This window comes from Dryobates pubescens, chromosome 19 (assembly GCF_014839835.1).
Source record: "Dryobates pubescens isolate bDryPub1 chromosome 19, bDryPub1.pri, whole genome shotgun sequence".
In the NCBI taxonomy this organism is placed as follows: domain Eukaryota; kingdom Metazoa; phylum Chordata; class Aves; order Piciformes; family Picidae; genus Dryobates; species Dryobates pubescens.
In genome coordinates, this window is record NC_071630.1 from 2,480,690 (window position 1) to 2,500,826 (window position 20,137).

The 20,137-nt window shown below is 66.8% G+C and overlaps 2 protein-coding genes across 2 annotated transcripts; both read left to right on the forward strand.

The window, feature by feature from the left end:
- The first annotated feature begins 4,016 nt into the window (after window positions 1–4,016).
- LOC128898187 (C-C motif chemokine 24-like) lies at window positions 4,017–12,382 on the forward strand. The gene is made up of 4 exons (XM_054170286.1): window positions 4,017–4,083; window positions 8,998–9,118; window positions 10,143–10,292; window positions 12,196–12,382. Exons 1-4 carry the CDS (start codon window positions 4,017–4,019, stop codon window positions 12,380–12,382), a joined length of 525 nt encoding a protein of 174 aa, XP_054026261.1.
- Window positions 12,383–18,760: 6,378 nt separating this feature from the next.
- On the forward strand, window positions 18,761–19,896 carry LOC128898188 (C-C motif chemokine 5-like). The gene is made up of 3 exons (XM_054170287.1): window positions 18,761–18,766; window positions 19,317–19,504; window positions 19,809–19,896. Exons 1-3 carry the CDS (start codon window positions 18,761–18,763, stop codon window positions 19,894–19,896), a joined length of 282 nt encoding a protein of 93 aa, XP_054026262.1.
- Window positions 19,897–20,137: the final 241 nt, after the last annotated feature.

Sequence of the window (20,137 nt, forward strand, 5' to 3'; positions counted from 1 at the left end):
GCAGGGGGAGGGCTGTGTTTGCCAAGGGCAGGGCTGCCCATGGGTGGTGGTGGCTGAAGGTCCAAGGAGCTCTCTGGCAGGGTAAGGCAGCTGCTGCCTCTCCTGCACCCTGTAGGCTGGGGGGGGGATGGGGGGCTTGGCCTGGGAGGGGAACCCTCCAGGATGCTCTGTGAGGCTCCCAGGGGGATTGGCAGCTGGGGCTGGGGTGGGCAGCTGCACAGGGAATCAGTCACAGGAGGGTAGAGCTTGGAAGGGACCTGCAGAGATCATCCACTCCAAGCCCCACCCCTGGCCAGAGCAGGGGCACCCAGGGGAGTCCACACAGGAAGGCATCCAGGGGGGGGTGGGTTGGAAGCTCTCCACACCAGGAGGCTCCACAGCCTCTCTGGGCAGCCTGCTCCAGGCCTCTAGCAGCCTCCCAGCCAAGAAGTTCTTCCTCCTGCTGAGCTGGAAGCTCCTGGGCTGCAGTTTCCAGCCCTTGCCTCTTGTGCTGCCCCAAGGCACAGTGAGCAGAGGCTGGCCCTGGCCCTCCCTTCCTGCCCCCCAGCCCTCAGCTCTTGATGGCCATTGCTCAGCTCCCTCTCAGCCTTCTCCTCTGCAGCCTGCACCCCCCCAGGGCTCTCAAGTCCCCTAAGCATCCCCCTGGCCCCAGCAGGAAGGTGGAGGGCAGGGGGATGTGGCAACCCTTCAGGTGGCAGCAGCAGTGTGGGGCTAAGGGCCACAGAGAGGAGTGGGGAGCTGGAGCAGCTCTGCTGGGAGGAGCAGCTGAGGGCCCTGGGGGGGTTTGGTGTGGGGCAGAAGAGGCTGAGGGAGACCTCCTTGCTCTCTGCAGCTCCCTCAGAGGAGGCTGCAGCCAGCTGGGGCTTGGGCTCTGCTCCCCAGGCTCAGGGGATGGAAGGAGAGGACCTGGCCTGGAGCTGTGCCAGGGGAGGCTGAGGTTGGAGAGGAGGAACAATTCCTGTGGTGCCAGAGAGGGGTCAGGGCCTGGCAGAGGCTGCCCAGGGAGGTGGTGGAGTCCCCATGGCTGGAGGTGTCCCAGAGCCCTGTGGCCATGGCCCTGGGGGCCAGGGGCTGGTGGCCAGCGGGGGAGGTTTAGGTTGAAGCTGGACTCAGACTTCACCAGTTCACAGAATGGGTTGGGTTGGAAAGGACCTCAAAGATCATCCAGCTCCAACCTCCCTGCCAGGGCCAGGGACCCTTCCCAGCAGCCCAGGTGGCTCCAGGCTTCTTGGAGCTCTTTGCCAGCAGAAATGGTTCTGGGGGGCTAAGATTTCTGCTTTCTGCAGAGCTGAGGGAGGGGATCCAGGGCTGCAGGGCTGAGGGAGGGGATCCAGGGCTGCAGGGCTGAGGGAGGGGATCCAGGGCTGCAGCTGGGGTCTGCAGGGCTGAGGGAGGGGATCCAGGGCTCCAGCTGGGGTCTGCAGGGCTGAGGGAGGGGATCCAGGGCTCCAGCTGGGGTCTGCAGGGCTGAGGGAGGGGATCCAGGGCTCCAGCTGGGGTCTGCAGGGCTGAGGGAGGGGATCCAGGGCTCCAGCTGGGGTCTGCAGGGCTGAGGGAGGGGCTCCAGGGCTTCAGTTGGGGTCTGCAGGGCTGAGGGAGGGGATCCAGGGCTCCAGCTGTGGTCTGCAGGGCTGAGGGAGGGGATCCAGGGCTCCAGCTGGGGTCTGCAGGGCTGAGGGAGGGGATCCAGGGCTGCAGGGCTGAGGGAGGGGATCCAGGGCTGAGGGAGGGGATCCAGGGCTGCAGGGCTGAGGGAGGGGATCCAGGGCTGAGGGAGGGGATCCAGGGCTCCAGCTGGGGTCTGCAGGGCTGAGGGAGGGATCCAGGGCTCCAGCAGGGGTCTGCAGGGCTGAGGGAGGGGATCCAGGGCTTCAGTTGGGGTCTGCAGGGCTGAGGGAGGGGATCCAGGGCTCCAGCTGGGGTCTGCAGGGCTGAGGGAGGGGATCCAGGGCTCCAGCAGGGGTCTGCAGGGCTGAGGGAGGGGATCCAGGGCTTCAGTTGGGGTCTGCAGGGCTGAGGGAGGGGATCCAGGGCTCCAGCTGGGGTCTGCAGGGCTGAGGGAGGGGATCCAGGGCTGAGGGAGGGGATCCAGGGCTCCAGCTGGGGTCTGCAGGGCTGAGGGAGGGGATCCAGGGCTGAGGGAGGGATCCAGGGCTCCAGCTGGGGTCTGCAGGGCTGAGGGAGGGGATCCAGGGCTGAGGGAGGGGATCCAGGGCTCCAGCTGGGGTCTGCAGGGCTGGGATGCAAGCAGATTGGCTGCAGTTAGGGCCTGGGGGGGCACGGTGGGGCCGGCTGAGGGGCTGGGCTGGAGGAGCTCAGAGGCTTGCATTGTCCCTGGGGTGCTCTGCAAGGCTTTTGAGACAGCTCAGCTGGAAACCTGGGGATTTTCCCTGCCTGGGAATGAAACCCTGCCTGGAAGGGCAAGGGGAAGCAGCCAGGAGTCCCCCAGCCCTCAGGAAGCACGGGGAGAGGGGGGGGGAGGACTGAAAAACAACCTCAGGGGCAGCCACAGCGTCTCAGCCTGGGCTGCATCTGAGGCAGCTGGCAGGGGGAAATGCTTCTGTGTGCTGCTGGGACCTGGGATGAAAGAGAAAGGAAAGGTGCAGGATGTGGCTGCAGGGCTGCAGCCCCCTGAGGGGGATTTGTGCTGGCTCCTGAGCCCAGCCTGCAGGGCTGGCAGCCTCCCACTGCTCTGCAGCCCAGAGCCTGCTGGCCAAGCCCCTGCTGGGGCCCAAAGGCTGGAGGAATAGGAGCCACAGGCAGCAAGCCCTGGGAGCCAGGAGCTGTGTGTGTGTGTGTGGAGCCACCAGGTCCCTGCTCAGCCTTTTGCTTGGTGGCTGCTCCTAAGAATCACAAAGCTGGGCTGGAAAAGGCCTCCAGGGTCACCCAGCACCAACCCAACCCCCCCCCCCCCCCGGCCACCAGCCCCCCTGGCCCCCAGGGCCATGGCCACAGGGCTCTGCAGCCCCTCCAGCCATGGGGGCTGCCCTGGGCAGCCTCTGCCAGGCCCTGACCCCTCTGGCACCTCATCTCTTTCCTCCTCTCCAACCTCAGCCTCCCCTGGCACAACCCCAGGCCAGGTCCTCTCCTCCTGTGCCCTGAGCCTGGGGAGCAGAGCCCAAGCCCCAGCTGGCTGCAGCCTCCCCCCAGGGAGCTGCAGAGAGCAAGGAGGTCTCCCTCAGCCTCCTCTGCCCCACACCAACCCCCCCAGGGCCCTCAGCTGCTCCTCCCCAGCCCTCTCCTCCAGAGGCAGCAGGCTGGGAGCTCCTCATCTGCTGCTGAGCTCCTCAGGCCTGAGCAGCAAATGCCAACTGCTTTGGGCTGATCACCGAGGCTGCTGGGCTGAGCTGACTGCTGAAGGGAAGGGAAGGGAAGGGAAGGGAAGGGAAGGGAAGGGAAGGGAAGGGAAGGGAAGGGAAGGGAAGGGAAGGGAAGGGAAGGGAAGGGAAGGGAAGGGAAGGGAAGGGAAGGGAAGGGAAGGGAAGGGAAGGGAAGGGAAGGGAAGGGAAGGGAAGGGAAGGGAAGGGAAGGGAAGGGAAGGGAAGGGAAGGGAAGGGAAGGGAAGGGAAGCTCTTTCTGAGCTCGGTGTTGGAGGTGCCCGGGCTGGGGGCAGCGGCACCGGCGGGCAGGGAGCCGCAGGGCTGGCAGCGAGCCGCAGGGCTGGCAGGGAGCCGCAGGGCTGGCAGGGAGCCGCAGGGCTGGCAGGGAGCCGCAGGGCTGGCAGAGGGGCAGGGCGCAGCCTCCGGCCCCGCAGGGGCAGTTTGCCAGCGAGCGCCGGAGCTGCCCTGGCAGTGCCAAGCAAAGCCGACGTCAGCTCTGGGCGGGAGCGGGGAATTCCAGGAGGATGGATCTCGGAAGCAGGAGGTGTTCCCTGCCTGCTCCCTCCCCCTCCATCCGTGACAGCCTGGAGCCCATCCCGGAGCCGATCCCGGAGCCGCGGCAGCTGCCGGTGGGTCTCTGTCCCTAATCCTCCTCCTCCTCCTCCCTGTGCCCAGCCTGCTGCCACCCTCGGCGACATGAGGGCTGCTTCCCTTCGGGTCCTGCTCGCCCTGAAGCTCTTGTGCCTGGTGACCCTGGCCGGAGGTGAGCCACAGCTCTGCCTGCCCCTGCCCGCGCTGCCCGGCGGCGCTGCCAGGCTGTGCAGGGGCAGCCGAAGGGGGCCGGGGGGCAGAGGCGATGCCGCCTGGGGCTGTGGGCACCGCGGGGACCTCCGGGGGCTGGGAGTGGGAGAGGGCTGGGGGGGGGGGGAGTCCACGGCAGCGATCCTGGCAGCAAGGGAATGTGAGCAGCCCGGTGACAGCTCCTGCTGCTCCCGAGGGAAGCTGGGGCCAGCTCTGGGACCCCCAGCACAAGAGGGACCTGGAGCTGCTGGAGAGGCTCCGGAGGAGGCCACAGAGATGCTCAGAGGGCTGCAGGACCTCTGCCCTGGGGCCAGGCTGGGAGGGTTGGGGCTGTGCAGCCTGCAGCAGAGAAGGCTCCAGGCAGAGCTGAGAGCTGCTGGCTCAGGGCAAACCTGGATACCAACCCTGGCTGGGGGTGAGGAGGCTGAGGGCAGCCCTGCAGGGAAGGCCTTGGGGGTGCTGGGGCTGGGGGAGCAGCTGGGCAGGAGCCAGCACTGGGCACTGGCAGCACAGGAGGCCAAGGGCAGCCTGGGCTGCAGCCAGAGCAGGGTGGCCAGAGCTGGAGAGAGAGGATCCTGCCCCTCTGCTCTGCTCTGGGGAGACCTCACCTGCAGGGCTGGGGCCAGCTGTGGGAGCCCAGCACAAGAGAGACCTGGAGCTGAGGGAGAGGCTCCAGAGGAGGCCACAGAGATGAGCAGAGGGCTGCAGAACCTCTGCCCTGGGGCCAGGCTGGGAGGCCTGCAGCAGAGAAGGCTGCAGGCAGAGCTGAGAGCTGCAGCTGCAGAGCTGCAGGGCAGCTGCAGGCAGGCTGGGCAGGGACTGCTGAGAAGGGGCTGTGGGGATAGGCCCAGGGGCAATGGTTTGGAGCTGGAGCAGGGCAGAGTTAGGTTGGAGCTGAGGAGGAAGCTGTGCAGAGGGAGGCTGGGGAGAGCCTGGCCCAGGCTGCCCAGGGAGGTGGTGGAGGCTCCATCCCTGCAGCCCTTCCAGCTCAGCCTGGCTGTGTCCCTGGGCAGCCTGCTGCAGCTGGAGCTGGCCCTGCTGCCTGCAGGGGGCTTGGGCAGGAGGCCCTTGGAGGGTCTCTTCCCACCCAGTGCCAGCTGTGCAGCTCTGAGCAGAGCTTCTGCAGAGCTGGGTTGGAATCCTCTGGGGCCTTGCCCCTGGGCACCTGCCAAGGGGGCAGCCAGCAGCCTGCCCAGGGCTGGATGTCTGTCCTGAGGGTGCCAGTGCTGCCATCACTGAGAGCTGGGGGATGCTGGCACCTGCAGCCCCAGGCCTGCACAGGCACCCTCTGTCTGTCTGTCTGTCTGTCTGTGAGGACAGGTGGGTGAATGTCTTCTGGTCCCTGGGCAAAGCTCTTTGTGTGCTCCTGGGCAGTGCTGAGCAGGGCCAGGGGAGCAGGAGGAGGTGGGCACAGCTCTCCCTGGGCTGGTCTGGGGTGAGGTCCTCCCCTGGCACACCTCAGTGGTTGCTGCCCCGAGGCAGCCATGGGGCAGAGAGGCTGCCAGAGCTCCCCAGCAGGGCAGGCTCAGCAGAGCCAGGACTAAGGGATGGTCTGAGCCCCCCCACCGTGGGAAGGCAGAGGGGGCAAAGGGCCCTGGAGAGCTGTGCCCTGCTGCCACCAGAGGGGAGGAGTGAGGACAGCCTAGGAGCCCTGCCTGGCAGGGAGTTTCTTCATCTCCTCTCACCTCTGGGCAGGCTCTTCGGGGCTGGCCTGAGTCAGGAGGGCAGCAGGGCTGCAGGGCTGCCTGCCCTGCCCCAGGGAACCCACTGCCTGCTTTGGCACTGCCTGGCTCTGCCCCCCCTGCAGCCAAGCAGCCACCCCCTCTGGAGCACAGGAGCCCAGAGCTGGCAGGGCTGGAAGGGAGCTCAGCCAGCTCCAAGCCCCTGCCATGGGCAGGGACACCTCACCCCACAGCAGGCTGCTCACAAGGCTGGGGAGGGGGCTGGGGCACAGGGCTGGGGAGGGGGCTGGAGCACAGCCCTGGGAGGAGAGGCTGAGGGTGCTGGGGTTGGAGCCTGCAGAAGAGGAGGCTCAGGGGAGACCTTCTTGCTCTCTGCAACTCCCTGCAGGGAGGTTGGAGCCAGGTGGGGAGTTGGGCTCTTCTCCCAGGCAACCAGCACCAGAACAAGAGGCCACAGCCTCAAGCTGTGCCAGGGGAGGTTTAGGGCTGGAGGGGAGGAAGAAATTCTCCCCAGCCAGAGAGCTTGGCCCTGGGGCTGTGCTGCCCAGGGGGGTGGTGGAGTCCCCATCCCTGGGGGTGCTCAGCAAGAGCCTGGATGTGGCTCTCAGGGCCATGGTTGGGTGCTGCTGGCTGCTAGGTTGGGCTGGCTGAGCTCTGAGCTCCCTCCCAGCCTGCTTGCTTCTGGGTTCTGTATTGTTTCAAAGGGTCTGGCTCAGCCCCCCCCCCCCCCCCCCCCCCCCCCCCCCCCCCCCCCCCCCCCCCCCCCCAAATCCCACCCTGAGTTGCTCCTGCTCTGCCCCAGGGGACACTGAATCTCTGAGTAGATGGAAATAGCTCCAGGGAGGGCATCAGCAGCATGGGGGCTGGGTGCCCTCAGCAGTGCCCAGAGACAGGACAAGGGGCAGTGGACACTGAACTGCCAGGGCTGGCAGGGACCCCAGGGCTCAGCCAGCTCCAAGCCCCTGCCATGGGCAGGGACACCTCACCCCACAGCAGGTTGCTCACAGCCACCTCCAGCCTGGCTGCAAACACCTCCAGGGCTGAGCAGGAGGCTTCCACCACCTCCCTGGGCAGCCTGGGCCAGGCTCTCACCACCCTCCTGCCCAACAACTTCTTCCTCACAGCCAATCTCCAGCTCCCCACTTCTCCTTGTGCTCCATCCCCCCCAGTCCTGGCCCTCCCTCACCCCCTCCAAAGTCCCTCCCCAGCTTTCCTGCAGCCCCCTGCAGCCCCTGGAAGGCCACCAGGAGGTCTCCCTGGAGCCCTTTGCTTTCTTCCATCATGAGCTGTTCCTGGTCAGCCCTGAGCAGATCCTCCTGACCCTGAAGTGCAGTGGGAGGCATCAAGTCTGTGGACAAAGGGAGGTGGTGGAGTCCCTCTGGCGGGGGGTGCTCCAGAGCCCTGTGCCCATGGCACCTGGGGCCAGGGGCTGGTGGCCATGGTGGGCTTGGGCTGCTGCTTGGGTTGGAAGATCTCAGAGAGCTTTTCCACCCAACCCAACCCATTCCATGGCTCTGGGAACACTCCAGAGAGCCCTGGAGGCTGCAGTGTGCCTCTGCACAGGGGGCCCTGGGCTTGCTTTGCAGCCCTGGGTTGCCCTCAGGATGCAAGGAGCTGGGAGGGGGGCTCCTGCATGCTGCCCCCCCTGGCACTCAGCAGCTGGAGCACTCCCAGCACAGCTGCCTCAGGTCCACCAAACCCAGGTGGAGAGGGCAGCCTGAGAGGGGAGAGGATCCTGCTCTGCTCAGTGCCCCCCTGCAGCACTGCCTCCAGCTCTGGGGCCCCCAGCACAAGGAGGACCTGGAGCTGCTGCAGAGGCTCCAGAGGAGGTCACAGAGATGCTCAGAGGGCTGCAGAGCCTCCCCTGTGGGGCAGTCTGGGAGGCTTGGGGCTGTGCAGCCTGCAGGGAGAGCTGAGAGCAACCTTGCAGGAGCTGCAGGGCTGCAGGAGAGCTGGGGAGGGACTGTGGGCAAGGGCTGGGAGTGCCAGGAGCAGGGAGAATGGCTTGGAGCTGGCAGAGGGCAGAGGGAGAGTGGAGAGGAGGAAGGAATGGTTGGCAGGGAGGCTGGGGAGAGCCTGGCACAGGCTGCCCAGGGAGGCTGTGGCTGCCCCCTGCCTGGAGGTGCTGAGGCCCAGGCTGGATGAGGCCTTGAGCAGGCTGGGCTGTGGGGAGGGGTCCCTGGGCATGGCAGGGGGCTGGAGCTGGCTGAGCTCTGAGCTCCCTTCCACCCCAAGCCCATTCCCTGGATCTGCACAGCTCATTTGTGCTCCTTTTGGAGGAGCCTGGAGGCTGCAGCTGCTTTCCCCCCCTCAGATGAATCAGGGTTTGTTTTCCTCAGCCTTGTCCCCTGGCATGCCAGGACACATCTCCAGGAGGCTGCATTGTGCAACCTCCCCCTGCAGCTTGGCAAGCTGCTGTGGCTGGGGGAGCTGAGGGTCCCCCCCCAGGGCTGGGCTTGGCTTTGCTTCTCCAAAGGGTCAGGCCTGGAGGGGGGGTGGGAGGGGGTTTAAGTCTCCCACCCTGCCAAATGCAAACCACAGCTTCCTGTGGAGGTGGCAGGGGAGATGCTTGGTGGGATGCTAGGCTCTGAGGCTAAAGGCTGCTGGGGAGCAAAGGATTCAGCCCAAGGTTCTCTCCCTGCAGCCTTCCTCTCGGCCCAAGTGGTGCCCAGAGGGCCAGGGACCAGCAGGGAGAGGCAGGGAGGGAAGCCCCTGGAGGGGAAGTCCCACAGTGGGGGGAGCAGGGTTGGGAGGAGATGTGGTGAGGAGAGGTCTCCAGAGCACACTGCATGGATCCACGGATGGGGCTGGGGGGAGAGGGGGAAGGGAGCTCAGAGCTCAGCCAGCCCCAGCCCCCTGCCATGCCCAGGGACCCCTCCCCCCAGCCCAGGCTGCTCAGGGCCTCATCCAGCCTGGTCCTGAGCAGGGGGCAGCCACAGCCTCCCTGGGCAGCCTGTGCCAGGCTCCAGCAGCCTCACAGGGACAGAGTTTTCCCTCCTGTTCCCAGGGCACCTCCTCTGCTGCAGCTGCCACCCAGTGCCCCTGGAGCTGTCCCTGGCCACCCCTGAGCAGAGCCTGGCTCCAGCCCTGCTCATCTTGATCCCCCCCCCCCCTCAGCACCCCCAAGGCAGTGCTGGTTCCTGGGGCAGGCAGCCCACAGCCCAGCCTCTGAGCTGCTGGGAACCTCCTTGCAGGGCAACCCAAAGCATCTCTGATGTGCTCCAGGGAGTGCCAGAAGTTCAGCCCCAAGATAGAGGCCAAGAGGATAAGAAGCTACCACAGCACTGAAGCCACCTGCAAGACAAAAGCCATCATGTGAGCATGGCCCCAGCAGCAGCAGCTGCCCCCTCCCTGCACCCCCCTCAGCCCCCTCCCTGCACCCCCTCAGCACCCTCCTTGCACTTCCTCAGCCCCCTCCCTGCAACCCCTCCACCCTCCCTCCCTGCACCCCCTCAGCCCCCTCCTTGCATCCTCTTCACCCTCCCTCCCTGCACCCCCTCAGCCCCCTCCTTGCATCCCCTGCACCCCCTCCCTGCACCCCCTTCCTGCACCCCCCCAGCCCCCTCCCTGCACCCCCTCAGCACCCTCCCTTTCCTCCCTCCCTCCCTTCCTCTCTCCCTCTCCTCCCTTTCTCCCTTCCCTCCCTCTCTCCCTGCCCTCCCTGCCCTCCCTTCCTTCCCTCCCTCCCTCCCCTCCCTTCCTCCCTTCCTCCCTGCCCTCCCCCTCTCCCTGCCCTCCTTTTCTCCCTCTCCTTCCTCTCTCCCTACCCTCCCTCTCTCCCTACCCTCTCCCTCTCCCTTCCCTCTCTCCCTCCCCTCCCTCCCCTCCCTTCCTCCCTTCCTTCCTTCCTCCCTTCCTTCCTTCCTTCCGTCCTTCCTTCCTTCCTTCCTTCCTTCCTTCCTTCCTTCCTTCCTTCCTTCCTTCCTTCCTTCCTTCCTTCCATCTCTCCCTTCCCTCTCCCTCTCTGCCTTCCCTCTCCCTCTCTGCCTTCCCTCTCCCTCTCTGCCTTCCCTCTCCCTCTCTGCCTTCCCTCCATCCCTTCCTTCCCTCTCTCCCTTCCTCTCTCCCTTCCTTCCTTCCTTCCTTCCTTCCTTCCTTCCTTCCTTCCTTCCTTCCTTCCTTCCTTCCTTCCTTCCTTCCCTCCTTCCCTCCTTCCCTCCTTCCTTCCTTCCTTCCTTCCTTCCTTCCTTCCTTCCTTCCATCTCTCCCTTCCCTCTCCCTCTCTGCCTTCCCTCCCTCCCTTCCCTCCATCTCTCCCTTCCCTCCCTCTCTCCCTTCCCTCCCTCCCTGCCCACTTAGAGCAGGGTTTATTCACTGCCTGTCCCCTCTGGCTTTTCAGCTTGGTGACCCTGAGGATGCTGCAGATCTGTGCAGACCCAGAAGCAGATTGGGTGAAGAAGATCATGAAGGAGCTGGACCGGGAGAAGGCTTCCCCCTCCCCCCTCCCCCAGGCTGCTGGCCCAGCAGAAGGTCCCGGGGGCGTTCAGAGGCTTGTTGGAGTCACTGCCCCAGCTGCTCTCTCCCAGGGCACAGCAGGTTTGGACAGAGCCCTCCGGACAGAGACAGCCAGCCCGGCCCCCCCGGCCACCGCTCAGCCCCCTGCCGGATCGGCCCCTGCGGCACAGGAGGTTGCTGCCGGCTCCGAAGCCCCTCCAGGAGCAGGCAGAGGCTCTGTGAGGTCTGCTGCAGCCCCCACCCGCGCTGCAGCAGGCAGGGTCTCCGGGCAGCCCCCCGGTGCCGTGCCTGGCAGGGGCAGTGCCGCGGGAGGGGCTGCAGGGCACGCCGCGGGCACCGGGGCTGGCGGCCAGGGCACCGCTTCCCCCGGCCCCCCCCCCGGCTCTCAGCCAAGGCTCAGACCGCCCTCTGCTTGCTTCAGCCCACCCCCCAGGCCCTCCAAGTGCCAGAGCCGAGGCTGGCAGCTTGGGTTCAGACCTCCCCAGCCCGGGCAGCCTGGGGCAGGGCACAGCCTCAGCCGCGCTGCCTCCAGCGGGCACTGCCTCGGCGTCCGCTCGCAGCTCCGCAGCTGCCGCGGGCAAAGCTGCTCCTGCCCAGCTCGGCAAGGCTGCTCCTGCCCAGCCCAGCAAAGCTGCTCCTGCCCAGCCCGGCAAGGCTGCTCCTGCCCAGCCCGGCAAGGCTGCTCCTGCCCAGCCCAGCAAGGCTGCTCCTGCCCAGCCCAGCAAAGCTGCTCCTGCCCAGCCCAGCAAGGCTGCTCCTGCCCAGCCCAGCAAGGCTGCTCCTGCCCAGCCCAGCAAGGCTGCTCCTGCACAGCCCAGCAAAGCTGCTCCTGTCCAGCCCAGCAAGGCTGCTCCTGTCCAGCCCAGCAAGGCTGCTCCTGCCCAGCCCAGCAAGGCTGCTCCTGTCCAGCCCAGCAAAGCTGCTCCTGCCCAGCCCAGCAAGGCTGCTCCTGCCCAGCCCGGCAAAGCTGCTCCTGCCCAGCCCAGCAAAGCTGCTCCTGCCCAGCCCGGCAAGGCTGCTCCTGTCCAGCCCAGCAAGGCTGCTCCTGCCCAGCCCGGCAAGGCTGCTCCTGCCCAGCCCGGCAAGGCTGCTCCTGCCCAGCCCAGCAAGGCTGCTCCTGCCCAGCCCGGCAAAGCTGCTCCTGTCCAGCCCAGCAAGGCTGCTCCTGTCCAGCCCAGCAAGGCTGCTCCTGCCCAGCTCGGCAAGGCTGCTCCTGCCCAGCCCAGCAAGGCTGCTCCTGCCCAGCCCAGCAAGGCTGCTCCTGTCCAGCCCAGCAAGGCTGCTCCTGCCCAGCCCAGCAAGGCTGCTCCTGCCCAGCCAGGCAAAGCTGCTCCTGACCAGCCCAGCAAGGCTGCTCCTGCCCAGCCCAGCAAGGCTGCTCCTGCCCAGCCCGGCAAGGCTGCTCCTGCCCAGCCCAGCAAGGCTGCTCCTGCCCAGCCCAGCAAGGCTGCTCCTGCCCAGCCCAGCAAGGCTGCTCCTGCCCAGCCCAGCAAAGCTGCTCCTGCCCAGCCCGGCAAGGCTGCTCCTGCCCAGCCCAGCAAAGCTGCTCCTGCCCAGCCCGGCAAGGCTGCTCCTGCCCAGCCCAGCAAGGCTGCTCCTGCCCAGCCCGGCAAGGCTGCTCCTGCCCAGCCCAGCAAGGCTGCTCCTGCCCAGCCCAGCAAAGCTGCTCCTGCCCAGCCCAGCAAGGCTGCTCCTGCCCAGCCCGGCAAGGCTGCTCCTGCCCAGCCCGGCAAGGCTGCTCCTGCCCAGCCCAGCAAGGCTGCCAGCTCCTCTGCAGCTGCTCCTGGCAGCAGGGCCTCTGCCTGCCCACCCCCTGCAGCCCAGCACGACCCTGCAGCTCCATCGCTGCCCGCTGGCCGGACCTCCCCCGGCCCAGCCAGGGCGCAGGCGCCCGCGGGAAGCCCGAGCCCCCTGCCCCTTCCCAGCCTCTTGCCAAGCTCTCAGCTGCCCTTGGTCATCCCAGCTGCCGTGGTGAGCGCCCTGATGGTGTGTGGGGTGGCTGTGGCTTGGCTCTACCTCAAGTTTGGACTCAGGAGAGAGGAGGTGGCGAGAGAAATGGTCCAGGGCTTGCTCTACCAGAAGGCAGCCCCTGCCCCCGACGCCTACCCCATGGAAGAGGTCTGAAGGCTTTGGAGTGGACATTTGGGCTTTTGGCCTGAGCTTGCCTGTGAGCTGAGCTTGTGCTGCACTGGTGTGGCCAGGAGGAAGCAATGCCAAGGGTGAAAGCCCTGGAGACAAGAGGATTCCTCGCAGGGCAGAGCCTCAGGAGCCAGATCTGCTCTGGCAGTGCCCAGCGCTGGTGCCTTGGAGGCCACTGAGGGGCTCTGAGCCCTTCAGCCACTGCCACCCCACACAAAGGCTCTCCCAGAGCCGTTGCTGGTGGCCAGAAGTGACTTCTGGGAGCCTTTTCCCTCACCCAGCCAGGAAGCCACCTCCTCAGCCACCCCTGCTGGGCTTGGCCTTGGCCACCCGGGGCAGGCTTAAGCCCAAAGCCGCTCGGCTCGCACTGCCCAGGCTCTGCTGCTCCTTCCTTGGCACTTTGGCTGTGCCAGGATCCAGGCTGCCGCTGCTGGCCAGCTGGGGGCTGGATCTCCTTGGGCTGATCACTGTCCCTGCAGTCACTGCTGCTGGAGAAGTGAGGGGTGGGCTGGGTTGTCAGGCAGAGGTGGCAGACACCCCCTCCCCGCCGCCCTGAGTCTGCTTAGGGGACTGCAGATGTCATGCTCAGAGGGAGCTGGCAGCCCTCAACCCAGCCCCTGCTGGAGGCCAGGCCACAGCTCTGGGCTTCTCTTCTTGCTCCCTCTTCACTTGGAGGCCTGCAGAGGAGCTGCAGCAAAGCCCTGCTGCGTGTGGTGCCCAGCAGCAGGGCAGGATGAGGTGGGGAGAAAAGAAGCAGCCACCCAGAGTGGTCCTGTGGGAGCCTCAGGGGGAGGTTTGGGGGCTCTCTGCAAGCACAGCACCCAGGGAAGGCTCTCTTGGAGGAGGAGGAGGAGGAGGTGGAGGAGCCCAATGCAGCCCTGGCTGGGGGCATGTGGCAGAGGTGCCAGCCCTCTGGGCACACTTTCCCTCCAGAAAGAGGCATTTGGTCCCCAAAGCAAAGGCTCCAAATGCCTGCCCAGGGGCCTACCCTTTGCCCCATGTCAGGTTTGGGGGGGTGGGGGGTGGGTGTTGGGGGTGGGCTTCTGTGTCTTGGCTAGCAGTGGTCATTATTAAAGCACTGTGCCAGCAGCCAGCCCTTTCCACCCCACCTTTGGCTTGCCTGGTTTGTTCCCTCTCTCTCTCTAATCTGTGAGCTTTGGAGCTCTTCATTCTCTCCCACCCCACAGCCCTGTGCTCAGCTCCTGGAAGCCTTCATTAAACATTTGCCTCCTCTGGGAGCTGAAGGTGAGGAAGAGGCTGAGGCTCTGAGCTCCTTCTTTGCCTCCACTGCAACAGTCAGGCAGGAGGCCCTCGGGACAAGTGGCCTCCTGGACTGGCACATGGGGTCAGGGAGCAGGGCAGAGCCCCTGCAATCCATCAGGAGGTTGTTCAGGACTTGCTGAGCTGCTTGGATCCCCACAGGTCCCTGGGACCCGATGGGATCCCTCCTAGGGTGCTGAGAGAGCTGGCAGGTGAGCTCCAAGCTTGCTCTCCATCACTGACCACCAGTCCTGGCTCACTGGAGAGGTCCCAGAGGACTGGCAGCTGCCAAGGTGATGCCCACCCACAAGCAGGGCTGGGAGGAGGAACCTGCAAGCTCCAGGCCTGGCAGCCTGAGCTCAGTGCCAGGCAAAGGGATGCAGCAGATCATCCTGGGGGCAATCCCTGCATTCCTGCACCAAGGGCTCAGCCAGCAGGGATCCAGGCAGGGCAGGTCCTGCCTGAGCAACCTGAGCTCCTTCCATGCCCAGGGCACTGCCTGGTGGCTGTGGGGCAGGCTGGGGATGGAGACTGCAGCAAGGCCTTTGCCATCATCCCCCCCAGCAAGCTGCTGGCCAAGCTGTCAGCCCCTGGCTGGGACAGCAGCTCTGAGCTGGGTGAGGAACTGGCTGGAGGCTGAGCCCAGAGGCTGGTGGTGAATGGTGCCACAGCCAGCTGGCAGCCAGGCACCAGTGGGGTGCCCCAGGGAGCAGTGCTGGGCCCCAGCCTGATCAATATCCTCATTGATGATCTGGAGGAGGGGATGGAGTCCAGCAGCAGTAAATGTGCAGATGACAGCAAGCTGGGAGCAGGAGTTGAGCTGGGAGGGGGCAGCAGAGCTCTGCAGAGGGACCTCAACAGGCTGGGCAGAGGGGCAGGGGCCAAGGGCAGGAGACTGAACACAGCCAAGTGCCAGGGGCTGCACTTTGGCCACAGCAACCCCAGGCAGTGCTGCAGGCTGGGGGCAGAGTGGCTGAGAGCAGCCAGGCAGAGAGGGAGCTGGGGGGAGTGGTGGAGAGCAGCTGAACAGGAGCCTGCAGTGTGCCCAGGGGGCCAAGAAGGCCAAGGGCAGCCTGGCCTGCAGCAGGCAGAGTGTGGCCAGCAGGAGCAGGGAGCTCATCCTGCCCTGTGCTCAGCACTGCTCAGGCCACACCTGGAGTCCTGTGTCCAGCTCTGGGCTCCTCAGGTCAGGAAAGAGGTTGAGCTGCTGGAAGGTGTCCAGAGAAGGGCAACAAAGCTGGGGAGGGGTCTGGGGCACAGCCCTGGGGAGGGGTCTGGAGCACAGCCCTGTGAGGACCAGCAGCCCCCAGGAGTCAAACATTCAGCCCCCAGGGGATAAGCATTCAGCCCCCAGACTGCTCTGCAAGGAGCAGGGGGCCAAGGGCTGAGCTGGGACCTCTCCCACCCCCCAGGCAGGGCATGGGCTGCCCTCCTGTGCCTTTCCCCCCTGCAGGAAGGGAAGGGAGGAGAGGTGGCAAAGGCAAAAAGCTCCAGGAGTCAATGCCCAGCCACAGTGGGCAGCTGGGAGAAGTGAGAGGGCCAGGGGCCAGCATCTCCTCCTCCTCCTCATCCTGGGAGCCCCCATGCCAGCATCTCCTGCTCCCCATCCTGGGAGCCCCCATGCCAGCATCTCCTCCTCCTCCTCATCCTGGGAGCCCCCATGCCAGCATCTCCTGCTCCCCATCCTGGGAGCCCTCATGCCAGCATCTCCTGCTCCCCATCCTGGGAGCCCCCATGCCAGCATCTCCTGCTCCTTCTCATCCTGGGAGCCCCCATGCCAGCATCTCCTGCTCCCCATCCTGGGAGCCCCCATGCCAGCATCTCCTGCTCCTTCTCATCCTGGGAGCCCCCATGCCAGCATCTCCTGCTCCTCCTCATCCTGGGAGCCCCCATGCCAGCATCTCCTGCTCCCCATCCTGGGAGCCCCCATGCCAGCATCTCCTGCTCCCCATCCTGGGAGCCCCCATGCCAGCATCTCCTGCTCCTCCTCATCCTGGGAGCCCCCATGCCAGCATCTCCTGCTCCTCCCCATCCTGGGAGCCCCCATGCCAGCATCTCCTGCTCCTCCCCATCCTGGGAGCCCCCATGCCAGCATCTCCTGCTCCTTCTCATCCTGGGAGCCCCCACGCCAGCCACGTGCCAGGCAGAGCTTGCTGCTGTGGTGTGAGCTGCCCCTTGCCCGTGGCAGGGGGCTTGGAGCTGGCTGAGCCCCGAGGTCCCTTCCAGCCCCTGGCAGCTGTGGGGCTCTGTGCCTCACAAAGGTCCTGCTGCCCAGCTGGGAGTTACCTTCAGCAGCCTTTGGGCAGAGCTAAACCCACAGCTGGCAAATCCCCCACCCACAAAGCCAGAGAGCTTCCCCCTGGGGCACTCAGGAGCAGCTCTGGTGCTTGGGTTTCCTTTGCCCTCTCCTCTCTCTGCCAGGGCAGGGGCAGGCAGTGCCAAGGAGCCAACCCCAGGGCTCAGCTCCGTGGCACCAGCCTGGGGCCCTTGGGGCACTGAGGGACACTGTGGACTCCTGGTCCCTCAGCTGCCTGCTGGCACACCCTGAGCTGCCTCACTGCTGCTGCCTGGCACTGCCAGGGAGGCTGAGGGAGCTGGGGTTGCTCAGCCTGCAGAAGAGGAGGCTCAGGGGAGACCTCATGGCTCTCTGCAACCCCCTGCAGGGAGGTTGCAGCCAGGTGGGCGTTGGGCTCTTCTCCCAGGCACCCAGCCCCAGAACAAGAGGACACAGTCTCAAGCTGTGCCAGGGGAGGTTTGGGCTGGAGGGGAGGAGAAAGTTCTTCCCAGAGAGAGAAGCAGCCTCCCCAAGCAGCCTCCCCAGGCAGCCTCCCCAGGCAGCCTCCCCAAGCAGCCTCCCCAGACAGCCTCCCCAAGCAGCCTCCCCAAGCAGTCTCTCCAGACAGCCTCCCCAGGCAGCCTCCCCAGGCAGCCTCCCCAGGCAGCCTCCCCAAGCAGCCTCCCCAAGCAGTCTCTCCAGACAGCCTCCCCAGGCAGCCTCCCCAGGCAGCCTCCCCTGGCAGCCTCCCCAGGCAGCCTCCCCAGGCAGCCTTCCCAGACAGCCTCCCCAGGCAGCCTCCCCAGGCAGCCTCCCCAAGCAGCCTCTCCAGGCAGCCTCCCCTGGCAGCCTCCCCAGGCAGTCTCTCCAGACAGCCTCCCCAGGCAGCCTTCCCAGGCAGCCTCCCCAAGCAGCCTCCCCAGACAGCCTCCCCAAGCAGCCTCCCCAAGCAGCCTCCCCAGGCAGCCTCCCCAAGCAGCCTCCCCAAGCAGCCTCCCCTGGCAGCCTTTCCTAGCTCCAGCCCTTGCTGCCAGGCAGCACCACCTGGCCAGCAGGGGGCGCCCCCAAAGCCAGCTGCAGAGCTTCCAAGCCTTGCCCCAGCATCCAGGCACTGCCGGGGGGGTCCCCAGGGGAGAGCCTGGCCCAGGCTGCCCAGGGAGGCTGTGGCTGCCCCCTGCCTGGAGGTGCTCAGGACCAGGCTGGATGAGGCCCTGGGCAGCCTGGGCTGGGGGGAGGGGTCCCTGCCCAGGGCAGGGGGCTGCAGCTGGCTGAGCTTTGAGCTCCCTTCCAGCCCAACCCATTCCAGGAGCCTCCAGGCATGGTGACCCCAGAGCAGAGGATTCCCCTTGAAGGAAGAGGAGGAGGCTGCACCTGAGGGCACTGAGAGGCACTTGGGAGCTGCAGCAGCAGGAAGGGGAAGGGAGAAACCCATCAGAGGGAGCAGAGAGAGGCTGCAGGCTGACCCCAGGGGCCCAGCACAAACCTCTCCCCCTGTGGGCAGGTGTGGAGGGCAAGAGACAGCAGGGAGCTGCCCCCAGGAGCCAGCAGTGCCCCTGGCCACAGATCCCTCTGACATCCCAGCAGCTCTCCAAGCACCTCAAAGAGCAACTGTGCTGAGGAGCTGCAAGCACTGCCCAGCAGCAGGCTGCCCCTGCAGCCCAGCCCCACAGCCACACCAGCCCTGAGGGCCCTGGCCTGGCACCTGGGGACCTGCTTCAGTGGCCATGGTGCCCTGAGGCTGCCAGCTGGGCTCAGTGCTCCTGCCCGTGGCAGGGGGCTGGAGCTGGCTGAGCTCTGAGCTCCCTTCCAGCCCAGCCCCATCCATGGATCCCTGAGGCAGCTCAGCTCTGCCTCCTCTCCCCCCAGACCTGCCATGGGTGCTGCAGCCATGCTTGGACCCGGTGGCGGTCTGGGTGGCCAAGTGAGGAAGAGGGAGCTGGGTGCCATGGGGGGGCAGCTGCCCCCAGGCTAACCCAGGGGTCCTGAGCCCCCTCTCTGCAGGGCCCTGCACCGCCTGGGAGCCTTCCAGCCCGTTGGAGAAGCCCTGCAAGGACTTTGGGCACCAGCACTTCAGCCTGCTGGAGCCTCCTGCCCCGAGGCCGAGGGGCTGAGCCTGGGCTGCTGGGGAGGGCTCTGCTGGGAGCTCCCCACAGCAGCAGCCTGGGGAGGGGGCTCAGCTGCCGGCAGGGGCTGACCTCTGGCAGCTGCTGAGCCACGGAGGGCTGGCTGGCTGGCTGGCAGCTGTGGCCAGCAGGCTGCTGAGGGGAGGTGGGAAGGCAACCCCCGGGGAGCTGCAGCCTGGCTGTGGGTGGCTTTGGCCGGGGGTGGGGGTGGGGGAGGCTGGAAAGTGACTCTGCAGCGGGGGACGAGCTGGGCTCTGCCTTTGCCCAGCTCCAGGGGCTGGGGGCCCTGGCCTTCAGGCCTCTGCAGAGGAGGGTTGCACTTCCCTGCTGCCCCCCTGAGGCTTGCCTGCTGCAGGACCCTGCCTCGCCGAAATGCAGAAGTGGCCGAGAGGCTGCTGAGTCCTTCCAGGGACCGGCTCCGGGGAGGGGGGGGCGCTGAGCCCCGGGCTCCCGGGAGGGCTGGGAATCCCCCTGAGCTTTCTCTTGAATCTGCTCAGAGTTCTGCAGAACAGGGCTAACGTGGGCAGGGGGTGGGGGGCAGAGGATAAAACGGGAGCCTCTCCCTGCCCGGGCTCACAGCTCTGGAGGCAGAGCAGCAGAGCCTGCAGGAGCAGCCCCCCCAGGCAGCCCCCACGATGGCCTCAAGGACAGCCCTGCTGCTCAGCCTGCTGCTCAGCCTGCTCCTCACCCTCTCCCCGGGCTCTGATGCAGGTAAAGGCACCCCAGGGGCCACCCCTCTGGCCAGGAGGAGCAGGGGGGCACATCTCAGGGTGCTGGAGGGGCTGCTCCTGGGGCTGCCTCTGGGCAAAGCCAGCTGCAGGGGCTGGGTGCTAAGGAGGTGATGTGGTCTGCTGGGGGGCGGTGGGATGCTGGCACAGGGTGCCCAGGGAGGTGGTAGATGCGCCCAACCCCCCTCCCAAGGGGGGCTGCCAGGGTGGTCCTGCTGCTCATGGTGCTCCTCACCCTGAGGCAAAGGCACCTCAGGGGCCACCACTGCAGGCCCAGGCTCAGCTGGGCTGTCCGGGGGGGGGGGGGGGGGGTCAGGTGGGTTGGGGGGAGGTTGGACAGGAGGTCCCCAGGGGGAAGGTTGGATAGGAGGTCCCCAGGGGGGAGGTTGGACAGGATGACCTTGAGAGGTCCCTTCCAACCCCAGCCCTCCCTGGGGGCATCCTCCTGCCCTGGGAAGCAAGGAGGGCATCTGGGGGGGGTGGGGGGTGGGGTGGTCCTTAGGGGAACCCCTGAGGGCTGTTGTGGGCATCAGCCTGGTCCAGGGGGAAGGTCTTGCAGCCACCTTTCCAGAGGCCTCTCTGCTCAGTGCCTCTCTGTGCCTCCTGCAGCTCCTCACAAGCCCCTGGAGTGCTGCTTCAGGTTCCTGCAGGCTCCTCTGAAGCTGCAGAGGCTGAAGGGCTTCTACAGGACCCCCAAGGAGTGCTTCAACCCTGCTGTTGTGTGAGTTCCCCACCGCCCTGCTCCCTCCTCAGCCCACCACAGAGTTCCCTTCATCCATCCCAGGCCCTTCCCTGGCCTCCAGCAGCGGCTGGCTGGGGGCTCCCGCGGGGCAGAGCGAAGGGCTTGGGGTCCCTCGCAGCTCCTGGAGCCTCTGCAAAGGGAGGCTCAGGGCTGCAGGCTGAGCAGCCTGGAGGACAGCGAGCAGCCAGGGGCTGGGGCAGAGGAGGAGGAGGATGGGGTGGGGGCAGGGGCGGGCCTGTGGCTCGGTCGTCTCTCAACCGAGCTTCGCCTTTCCCCTCGGCAGCTTTGAGACCAGGAATGGGACCAAGGTCTGCGCGGACCCGGAGCAGCCCTGGGTGAAGAGAGCAACGGAGAGGCTGCAGAAGAAGTGAGAGGGATCGCTGCCCCCCGCCCCGGCGTGCCCCGGGCCGCCCTGCTGCGGGCTCCGCAGCTCCCTGCCGGCGAGGCGAGGGACGGCCCCGAGCCCCCCGCCCTGCCCGGGGGCCGCCGCAGGTCCCCGCTGCTGCCGAGGGCCGGCGGCGGCTGCCCGGAGCCCTGCGCCCCGCGGAGCAGCCTGGCACCAGCCGCTGCAGCCCTGCCAGCCGCTGCAGCCCTGCCAGCTGCTGCACCAGC

Excerpts from the sequence above, each read along its gene's own strand:
- LOC128898188 (XM_054170287.1), top strand. Across the intron at positions 19,505-19,808 it reads TGCTTCAACCCTGCTGTTGT|CTTTGAGACCAGGAATGGGA; the intron begins GTGAGTTCCCCA and ends TCCCCTCGGCAG.
- LOC128898187 (XM_054170286.1), top strand. The coding sequence starts at position 4,017 with ATGAGGGCTGCTTCCCTTCGGGTCCTGCTCGCCCTGAAGCTCTTGTGC. Across the intron at positions 4,084-8,997 it reads CCTGGTGACCCTGGCCGGAG|GGCAACCCAAAGCATCTCTG; the intron begins GTGAGCCACAGC and ends ACCTCCTTGCAG. Across the intron at positions 9,119-10,142 it reads TGCAAGACAAAAGCCATCAT|CTTGGTGACCCTGAGGATGC; the intron begins GTGAGCATGGCC and ends CTGGCTTTTCAG.